The sequence below is a fragment of the Alexandromys fortis genome, unplaced genomic scaffold (genome assembly GCF_014885135.2).
Source record: "Alexandromys fortis isolate MF-2015 unplaced genomic scaffold, M_Fortis_MF-2015_v1.1 scaffold_672, whole genome shotgun sequence".
Lineage (NCBI taxonomy): Eukaryota > Metazoa > Chordata > Mammalia > Rodentia > Cricetidae > Alexandromys > Alexandromys fortis.
In genome coordinates, this window is record NW_026068546.1 from 1 (window position 1) to 11,501 (window position 11,501).

The 11,501-nt window shown below is 38.2% G+C and overlaps 1 gene segment (V, D, J or C); it reads right to left on the reverse strand.

The window, feature by feature from the left end:
• Positions 1 to 7,957: 7,957 nt before the first annotated feature.
• Positions 7,958 to 8,263, reverse strand: LOC126495850 (immunoglobulin lambda variable 4-69-like). The segment is given in 1 exon segment: positions 7,958 to 8,263. A coding segment is annotated over 1 exon segment (306 nt).
• Between the last annotated feature and the right edge of the window lie 3,238 nt (positions 8,264 to 11,501).

Genomic DNA, 11,501 nt, shown 5'->3' on the forward strand with positions numbered 1-11,501 from the left:
TAGCCCACAAGCTGGCTTACCAGGGAGGATCTTAACCTGCATCTGTCTGGAGGGGGAGAATCATGGCGACTCCCTGATTCAGCTTCTTTCTCCCAGGATCCTCTTCTGTTTACTCCACCTACCTAATTTTCTGTCCTATGAGGGCTGAGGCAGTTTCTTTATTATTAACCAATGAAAGCAACAGATAAGATACAAGACCCACCTCCATCAACCTTACTTAAATCTTTTGATTTGTAAACTGTCTTTCTTGATCTGTTTGTATCAGTATAGAATAAATGGGCTCTAGTTATTGGTGTGTCTCATAATATGTGGGAAAGGATCCAAGTAGTTCTCTTTATAAGGTTAATCCTATAAGTTTTGGGATAATTGCTATTAATCTCTCCTACGAAATTAGCAAAGGTATTTTGCCAAGGTTCAGTGTCTTCACATGTTTTTTTTTTTTTATTTCACTTGAATTAAAAGGCACTATAATCTCTGTTCTGTCTATACTTGCTAGTTGAGGAAGTCTCAATTTTACTCCTATAATTAATTCAGAGATTATCCACATAAGTTTTTTAAATTTTTACTTGGTTTCTGTGATACAAATATCCAATCTAAGATGCTATTTTCCTTTTGTATTGAAATTTCTGTAAGATAAAATTTGGAAGACAATGGGATTAAATTGCAAGCAAGATTTGGATTCACCCAGTCCACAGGTACCTCCTTGTAATTTTTCTTCAACAACAATTAATCCCTTTTCTGCTTCAGCTGTAGATTCTCTGGGACTATTTAAGTCTTTGTTACCATCTAAAATTTTGTTTAGACAACTATTCAATTAGATATTATCCCAACAGTTAGTTGTATACTGGAAATTTCTCCTAACAATCTTTAAAAGTTAGTGTCTGCAATCAATCTCTCCTAATTTTACCTTTTGTGTTCTAATTTTCTTTTCTATTTTTTTTTTGTTTGTTTGTTTGTTTTTTCGAGACAGGGTTTCTCTGTGGCTTTGGAGCCTGTCCTGGAACTAGCTCTTGTAGACCAGGCTGGTCTCGAACTCACAGAGATCTGCCTGCCTCTGCCTCCCGAGTGCTGGGATTAAAGGCATGTGCCACCATCGCCCGGCTTGTTCTAATTTTCTGTAAACCTATTTTATAACCTAGGTAATTGACAGAATCTCTACTCTGTATTTTTTCAGGAGCAATTTGTAATCCCTATTTTGGCTAAACTTTCTTTACTTCTTCAAACATTCTTTCTAAAATATCTGCACTTGAATCAGATAGCAAAATGTGATTGATGTAATGGTAAATCATAGATTTAGGAAATTTTTATATATTATTTCCAACAGCTGACTTACAAAGTTTTGGCATAGGGTGGTGTTATTGAACTTTCCCTGTGGAAGGATGGTCCATTGGTATTTCCTAGTAGTTTGAGAATTATTATGAGTAGCCACTGTGAAGTGAAATTTTTCTCTGTCCTTTTCTTGTAAAGATGAGTAAAGAAACAATCTTTGAAATGAATAACTATAATAGGCCTTTCTTTTGGTATTATATAAGGCAGAGTAATTCCAGATTTTAGAAGGTGCAAAGGTTGAATTACCTTGTTGACAGCTCTGAGATCTGTCACCATTCTCCATTTACCAGATTTCTTGTTTAATAACAAATACAGGAGAATCCCAAGGGCTGGTAGACTCTTCAATATGGTGAGCATCTAATTGCTCCTCTACCAGCTGTTCTAAAGCCGGTTGTTTATCTTCTGTTAACAGCCATTGTTTAAACCATTTTAGAGGTAGCAACATTGATACCTCTAAAGGTTTCCTAGTTGCTTTGTGTTCTTGTACAGCCTGAATGGCTAGTGACCTTTGTGTATAATAACTTATAGTATCCTTCCCAGTATTATGAGTTTTGTATATGGCAGGAATGTTAATCTGCATATTTCATTGCTGCAGCAGGTCACAACCCCATAAATTTACTGCAATATTAGCCACATACAGCCTCAGCCTTCCTGTCTGTCCTTCTAGTCCTATGCATTCAAACCATCTTGTGCTTTGTTTCACTTGAGATAGGGTTCAAGTTCTTAGGAATTGAACATCTGCCTCTTGAGGAGGCCAATTTGGAAGCCACAACTCTGGAGCAAGGATACTCACATCCGCACCCATGTCTATCAAACCCACAATTACAATGCCATGTATACTCTCTTGGCTTTGGTCTTTGATCATTTATAGATGTCTGCAAGAATAAGTGTTTCCTATTTCCTACTGAAATTTTTGATTTGTCCTCCATAATTATTCCATCATTCAGAACAGTATGATCTTTTACAGAAGGTTCTGGATTTTTAAAGTTTCCTGGTGAGACACGTCCTCCACAGTTACTGGGAATGATTGGAGCACTTTTGGCTTGTGGCCCTGCAAGAGATCCCCCCGACAGGAGTTTCCAGATATTATCAGGTTGCCTTGTCTGTCTTTTGGTGATATGTATTTATTGGTCCAAAGCCTGTCTTTGCTACACCTTTTGCATGTACCTGAATGCTGAGTCCTCCTATTCATGCCATTCCCATAGGAGATGTTATTCCTAGAAAACCCTTGCATACACTCTCTTCTCAAATGTCCTATTCTTTTTTATTGAGCTCTACATATTTCTCTGCTCCCCTTCTCATCATTTGGATAGTGTGCAGATTATCGTCCTGAAGAGATAGATACTCTCGCCGCTAACCTATCATAACGTTTTAACATATTTTGATTGTCAAATTCAACAGTATGTATTCTTTAAGATAATTTCTCAGTACCCTTAAACATGGATTCAATTTTGTCTGTCAAATTAATGTTTTCCTTTCCTTTTTTTCTTTTTTTTAATTTTTATTTATTTATTAAAGATTTCTGTCTCTTCCTTACCGCCGCCTCCCCTTTCCCTCCCCCNTTCGAGACAGGGTTTCTCTGTGGCTTTGGAGCCTGTCCTGGAACTAGCTCTGTAGACCAGGCTGGTCTCGAACTCACAGAGATCCGCCTGCCTCTGCCTCCCAAGTGCTGGGATTAAAGGCATGCGCCACCATTGCCCGGCTGATTATAACTTTTTATTTAGCTGTACTCTATTATTTTTTTTTTCTGAAATAGTTCGTGGAGAAAAGTTACAAATCACCAAATTTATTAAATGAATTAAGAGCACAGTGAGTCCTCTAGAATAGGTCCCTGCCTGAAAAGGACAACGGAGGGTGGGGGATTTAAAGACAGAGGCTGCAGTCATGTCACACCTGCTGCAGGCTGGAAGGTCTTTACAATGTTACCTTTGATCTTGCCTAAACATGAGCTAAATAAGGACAACAGGAATAGTCATGCCACAATGAGTGGAGAGAGCCCAGGACACCTCAACCCTAAACAAAAACTGCATACAAACACCTATGCAATTCTGAGATTAAAAGCAATAGTGCTCCACAGGGAAGAGCACCTCAATTGTTTTTTTGATAAAAATGATCAGTCATGAAAACAATAACACAAATAACATTCTGCAGACTGAGCATGACATATTTAGGAATCCATATGCATTAATGAATATACATATGCACACTTAGGAATATCTATATTCACATATACTTACTTACATATGAATTTGCATACATATATACATACACATACACACATATATATATGAGTATAACAGCATTTAGTAGAAAAATAGTCCATTAATTAGAAAAGAACAAAGAAAGCTATCTGGGAATGTTTAAGGGAGGAAAGGAAAGGACCACATGTTGAAATTATAATCACATCAAAAAATTGGAAAATTAAAAATATGCATCTAAAATAGAAATACCATGTAGGATAGCTTATTGCTCTAATCCCAGCACCATAACATTAGGTCAGTATATGTTGGAGGTCAGCCTGGTCCACATTTTGAGACATTCCTCAACACACACACACACACACACACACACATATGTATATAAGTGAGATAATAAATGATAAAAATCTAGAGGAAAAGTTATTAAAAAACCTACTACACATGGTGGAGATATGATACGTGAAAACAATATATGTCTTAGAAAGTGAGGGAAAATATTAACAATTTCTTCTAATCTACTCCACTGTAGCAATCTTCTTTTCTCTTGATAACAGCAAATACATGTTTAACTTGGCTTACGTTCATTAATCACATTCTGATTTATAATATCATTTACTTTAATTGTCCCAGTAGATCCTGTCTGCTCTGCGTTCAAAAACAGTTTACTTGGTCCTTGCAAATATGTTGACCATGAGGAATTGGTGGCTCTCTATCTTGATTCTCTCCGGGAAGGACATAGATTCTATTCAAGGCCTTTGTCCTTCTGGATTCAGGTCTCAGTACTTCTGAGACCATACAGTCAATTTTGTCCCCTTTTCTGTATGGGGAAAAATGCTTGTATAAACAAGTGGATGATATCAATCCACTTTAAAACACTTTAAAAGTGTTCTAAGAAAATTAAATGCAAATCATTACTGAATCTTACCCCACAAAGTTCCTAGTACCTGATATGGAAAAACTAGTAGATTCTTTGTTTCTTTAATGCCAACATCTTAACTGGGGCATTCTGGTTTAAGGAATGACATTAAAATTCCCAGACTTCTGAGACATGAAGCCATGCAGATCACACTTAACCTCTCCCAGGCCTTTCATTCTATCTGCAGCCCAGAGAGAGAGAGAGCAGTGTCTCATGAACTTCAACCCCTATTCCTGTGTGCCAGTTCTGCACATTACAGCTCCAATCTGGTCTTCAAATCTGGATATTGTAAGAAAAGAGTTTTAGTGACCATGATCATCCCAAAATAATCATTCTGAAAATGGGCACTTGTATTATTTTACCCAGAGGCTGGAAATCTCATGAACATTTAGAGAGAACAGAATAATAAGCAAATTTTGAGCAACTTGTAGAAATTCCAGATCAGTTTTAGAATTTCTTTGCCTACTCTTGGCTTTAGGTAGGTTTGAGGTTGAATTTGGTTAAGAAAGAGAAAAGATGTGGTAGTGATTTGCTGAATAAAAGCACAGAGGGCATTCTGCTATCAATAAGGCATCTGGTATGGGAAAGCCTATTTACAAAGAACACAGACTGCTGGTGTTCAGTCTCAAGTGTGTGCGTGTGTGTGTGTTTGTGTGTGTGTGTGTGTGTGTGTGTGTGTGTGTGTGTGATGAGCTGATGCTACTTCCTTAATACTTCATGGATATATACTGTTATAATGTAAAGGGACTGCCATCTTCACTTTGGTGTGGTCAGTCCCTCCTCTTTGTTCTGTATTCCCTAACTTCTGTTGTTTGTGATTACTTAACCTATTGCATGACGGCAGAGGCCTTCACATTTTATGCAGAGCATTCTCTCTGTCTGACTCTATCCCTGTCTTCTACATCTCATTCTCTCCCCCTCACTTCTCTTCCCTCCCCTGTCTTTGTCACTCTCTCTGTCCCCTTTCCTCCCCACTTCTGCCTTTTCTTTGCCTCTCCCTCTTCCCTTCTTGCTCTAAAATCCTTCTACCTCCTAAATGTATTTTGAAGCCTGAGAACAGGTTCATCAGAGCTTAAAAGAAAAGAGTTCAGTGAATTGAGAGAAGGCAAACTGTAAATCTTGGCAGCTGCCCAGAGGAGGAGATGGAAGATAGGAAAGAAAAGAAGACATGTCTGATTAAGATAAGTCAGCATGGATTCCATTGCATGGTGAATGTGGGAGTTTGACTGAGAATGTTCCCATAGGTTCTGGCATTAGCCCTCTTGACCCAAAGTTAGTGGTGCTATTTGGATAAGTTTAGGAAGTGTGCTATTGTGGACTACTAAGTCATTTCAGGTAAGCTTTAAACTTACAAAGCCCTGTACCTCACTCATCTTTAACTTGACATTTGAGATGTGAGCCCTGGATTTCTGATCCTATTCTTTGCCTGTGACTTCCTTATCCTATTGTAAAAGACTGCTTGTTCATTTCCCACCTGCAAAAAAACTCCTAAAATAATCACACTGTATTATTTAAACAGTATTAATTAAATTGCTGCTTGGCCAGTCACCATAGCATTTTTCCAGCAAGCTCATAAATACTAAATTGACCGATTTCTATTATTTTATATATCTTTCCATGAGGCTTGTGGCCTACTAGTGAGGTTCCAGTTGGCAACTCGCACCATTCCCCTAGAGTGGCTCAATGATGTCTCCATAATCCACCTTCTTTCTCCAAGTATTCAGTTTAGGTCTACTAAACTAGCTCTACTCTTTTGCCCTATCATAGGCCAAGGCAGTTTCTTCATTATTCAATGGTATTCACAGCATGCATAGGGGAATCCCACATAATTATCCTTTTGGAACTATAATTTTCCTATGAACTCTGCTTTCTATGAGTTGTCTTTGTCGTGGGGTTTTATCAAAGGAATAGAAAAGTAACTAATACAGTGTACAATCAGTAATGTTATAGGGTGGTGAGCCTTAGAGGAATAGTGAAGAAACAAAAAAAATACAAGAAAAAGGCAGGCTCTGGGCTCTAGTCACCATGCAAAGAAATAACCAAAAGGGGAAAAAATATGCTATTCTAAATAAGAACTGAGAGGTGGGCAAAACCACCAGAACCTCCTATCGCCAAGCAGGACTGACTGTTCGGGGTTTTTGATCTAACAGAACCTTTTAGCAGCCCATAGGGCCTGATGTAGGATTATCCTCAACAAGTTGGGTTTTAATGATTTTTTTAGGAAAGCAAATATAATTCTTCTAGCTTTCTCATTAAAATCATATTCAAAAGAATTATTAGCTGATATTCTCGGAATACATTCCTTGAATGGGAATTTTGTGGAGTTTTGCTTGCTTGTTTTTTGGCTGTTTGGTTTTTGTCTTCCTTTCATGTTATCTTATAATTTCATTCGTTATTTGAAGTTGTAATAAGAAGCTGTTAGTGTGTTGCCAGCCGCTCTCTGCTTGTTCGTTTCTCGGCCAACCAGACTCCCTAAATAACCACACAAAATCTGTATTAATTAAATCACTGCTTGGTCAATTACTTAAGCATATTGCTAGCTAGCTCTTACATCAATAATTAACTCGTCTCTATTATGTTATATTTTACCATGAGGCTTATGACCTACTGGCAAGTTTCCAGTATATCTGTCTTCGCAGGCAACTCCACAGTTTCTCTCTGACTCCGCCTCCCTTCTCCCAGCATTTAGTTTAGTTTTCCACACCTAGCTCTGTTCTTTCTTATCACAGGCCCCAAACAACTTCTTTATTAACCAATGGTATTCACAGCATACAGAGTGGAATCACACATCATTAAGCCTAACATGAGACTTTAAATATAGTCTCAGTGCAGAAAAAAGGAGGCCTCAATGAAAATATAGAAAGATTATATGCAAGAATTTTTACAGAGACTAAACCATATGGTGGTAATTTTATCCTTCCTTTAAAATATCTGGGAAAGCTTACGAAGTAAAGAGGAGTGTCAGGAGCAATATGGTAAAGTTCATGTACATTTAAAGACAATGTGCTGTCATTGTGGCTGTTTCAATTATTTTGTCATGAATTTAGGAGGCCCTAACACACTGCCTCTTAAATGTTATTGCACTCTACTTCTTAGGAATTTGCTGGAGTTAAAAGAAAAACAGATCATGAGAAAAAAACACCCTTTTACAATAAAAAGACATTATTGTGAACTTTGGTGAGTAACAGTGAGAGCTTTCAATCCAGTTCTCCAACTTCAAAGGAGAATGTTCTCACTGCCTCAGCTCTATACACATGAGATTTAATTTTATATAATCTTTACTTTTACGTAGGAGTACACTCAATACAAACCCTGCCTTTCCCCTCTTTCAGAAGGAGCTCAAGTTAAATTGCTAGACTTACACTGTATTTTCTTGAGTAATAAGAGCAAAATATCCAATGAGTGTCATACCTAAGAACTTCAGATATTCCTACTCAAAACCATAGGTTAGACTTGGTAGCAAGAGAAGATAACAATTCCTATCCTGCTTCTTCATTTCTCTGTGTCACTGTGTTCACCCATTTTGTACTCCAGTGCTATAAGCTAAACCACAGAAATAGTCAGCTTCATCTTCAGACTGGATGTTGAAGATGCTTAAGTAGCGGTGAGTCCCAGAGCCGGGGCCAGAGAAGCAATCAGGGATCCCATCTCCCTTGTTATGATATCCATTACTGTTAACATACATCAGATACTTAGGAGCCTTGTCTGAATGTTGCTGGTACCAATAAATGGTGTTGGTGCTGTAGTCACTACTCAAGGTGCAGGTGAGTTTGACTGAGGCTCCCAGGGAGGCTGAGGCTGTGGGTGACTGAGTCAGCATAGGTTCGAAGAAAGACCCTGAAAATAGAGAGACACATTATATCCTTGGATGAGAGAAAAGTGGAACATATCAGGAAGTCAAATGGATTCCGTAACTGCATCAGGATGTAGATGACTCTCCTGACCTGTATAGTGAACGAGGAAGAAGAGGAGAGGGTCCAAGCCATGGTGCAGATACCACTGAGCTCTGCTGATACAGACATGGTGTGGGTCTGTTTTCTCCTTTAAAAATTTTCAGAGAACCAACAGGGCCCTTCATGCAAATTTTTCTTGGCCAACCAAATCCCTGCTTAGGTGTTTGTGTCATCAAATCTCTGTGTGTCACTTTATGCTTGAGGATAACCAAGGAATCACAGTGGCCCCTGTTGCTTATCCTGTTGAGTCCTGAGAAGACACTAAGAGATAAATGTGTTCTCAGTTGAGTTTCCAAATTCTTCAGTGAATGCTACAGATCTACACTGACCAGATTTAGGTGTATCGTGTCTGTTTCAAGGAGGCTTTTCCATGGCTTTGACTACTAAGTACTTTCTGATCAAGGTCAGAAGAATCTGCCTCCTCTGAGGATGACATCTCTTCAGTGGGAACACTATGTAGACCAGTAGTTCTCAACATGTGGGTCACGACCCACACAGTGGTCATATATCAAAGATCCTGTTGATCAGGTATTTATATTATGGTAAATAACAGTAGGAAAGTTAAAGTTAAGAAATAGCAACAAATAATTTTATGGTTGTGGTAACAACATAATGACAAACTGTATTAAGGAGTTAACAAGTTTGAGAACCAATGTTGTTGACTTTAATTTATAAAGATCTCTTTATTCAGGATCTTTTCATACTCATGCTGAGGACAGATAAATTTATTACATGAGCCTCTTATCGGAATGCTCAAGAGGCCAGACTCATTCTCTCTAATTGGTTCCTCAGTATATTTACCCATAGAGACACACTGGTTAATATTGGTGTCTAGGATGATAAATATATTGCATGACTCACCACATGCAGTATAAATTTATAAAATTGAAAATGGCAATAAAAAACAGTTATAAAGAAAAAAGCGTTGGTGAATGAACACATTTGCCTGTAATTGTACTTAAGTAAGGATTAGGGACAACTGATGAAGAATGAATGTGTGTGATGGTTTCCAAAACACTCATGGAAATATTCCTACTACTTAACTGATATAAAAATAATATGTTTAACTGACTTAGGGGAGTAGATGATAAGAAAAGGGAACAACTCTAAATTGGAGAGAAGAATTAATGAATCATGATAGAAGTCATAGGAGAGATTGGACAAAAGCAGGAGGAATGTCAGGACCATGAGGGTTTATTCATATATACTTTAAATTATGCATAGTTAAAGATTGTGTACCTGAGCTGTCTTTCTCAAGCCCCTATTCACTAGGCTCAGGAAATATGCAGAAAAGGAAGTGTGTTTAATGATTGTAAGAGCCAAATCTGGTGTATGACTCCAAGGATACAGCATCTTCCAGGCACCGCAAGACTAGTACGTACACACATGAACTCACAGAGACTGAAAGCAAACACACAAGAAAAGGACAGATTCAAACCAGACAAAATGGTATGATGTGGGAGTGTCATATATCAATCTGTTGATTTCATTGGTTAAGTAATAAACACACTGCTTGGCCTCATAGGTTAGAACATAGATGGGAGGAGTAAACAGAATAGAATTCTGGGTGGAAGAGGAAGTGAGGTCAGACTCTGCTCTGCTTCCAGAGGGCTGGAGCACAGACACCATGCTCCACTCTCCCAGGATGGACGGAGGCTAGAATCTTCCTGGTAAGCGCACCTTGGGGTGCTTACAGGCATTATTAGAAATGGGCTAGTCCAGGTGCTAGAATTAGCCTGTAAAGGCTAGAGTTCATGGGCCAATCAGTTCTTAAATGAATACAATTTGTGTGTTGTTATTTCGGGCATGAGCTAGCCAAACTGCCGGGGTGTTGGGGACGCAGCCCCGCTTCTTATTTCAACAATGGTAGACCTGAGAAATAGAAGTGGACAAATAGTCACATCCTTACACCCTTAGCCATGAATTTATTTGTAATCGATACATTTTGGAAAAGAGAGAATCAGTTTTCTCTAGTGGATTGTCACTGAAATATTAAACACACTCTTTAGAGAGCCTCACAGTCGGGAGAAGTTGGATAAGAGTAAACATACTCTATGGCGTGTGTGTGTATGTGTGTGTGTGTATGTCTGTGTTCACTTCTTGTTTGGTTTTGTTATATTTTGATTACTTTTCCTATTTTACTTCATATATTTTGTTTTTGTTCTTGTTGTTGCTTGGTTTTTATACAGATTTTTCTGTTTTTTGCTTTGTTTTGTTTCATTTGAAAGAGAAAAAAACATGAAGTTGTGTTAGTAGAGAGCTGGGAGAATCTAGGAAGTTTTGGTGGAAGGGAAAGAATATGATCAAAATATATGCCTTACAAGTAAATACAGCTAAGAGAGGAATAAAATGATTGAATTCTGGATTTTTTATTCTCTATCAAAATAGTAGACAAATATTTCCACTCTTTTATTCTAAGATACAATGAAGTCTCAGGTCCTGTCTGACTTATTCGTCTGTACTTGGAAGGAGGAGGGAAGACTAAGAAAGAAACAAGAGACAACAGACAGAGTCAGGAGAGCATTTAGTGTATACTGTGATCTGCCTCAAGTTATTATTCAAAGTTCTTATATGCCCCAACCCAAAAAGCGGTTAAGGCAAAAGACTCCTTTGCCATGATACAATGAACAAAGCATTTTCCTCCTCCTCACCTCTCCAAACATCAAGTAACTACATCCTAGATCTAAATATCTTTTTTTCTAGGCAGAATATCCTATAATCGCACCTTAGGTAAAGCAACCTGTCATATAACCTTGAAGGAACAAGAATAGGTCTGAACTCTCTGACCTTTAGTCAAGGTTGAGCAAATTCATTCTGTGGGCCCCAACAATGAAGGAAGATGCTTCCCTTCACCTTCTAGTCTGTGGAGGGTAAAAATTAGGATGGCAATATTGATTGGTCATGGGATCCCACTATCACAGAACTGGGTATATTTCCAGATTCAGGCAAATGTGTGTTTATGTCTTGTTTATCCATCTGTGTCTCACTGTGCTGTGTGTATCACTGTAGTGTAGCATGCAGTAGCCTTCAGCACTGTCTTCAGTCTTGTAACCCAAATGCCAAGCACAAGATCATATTTAAGATAAAAAGTGACAGGAGAGTGTC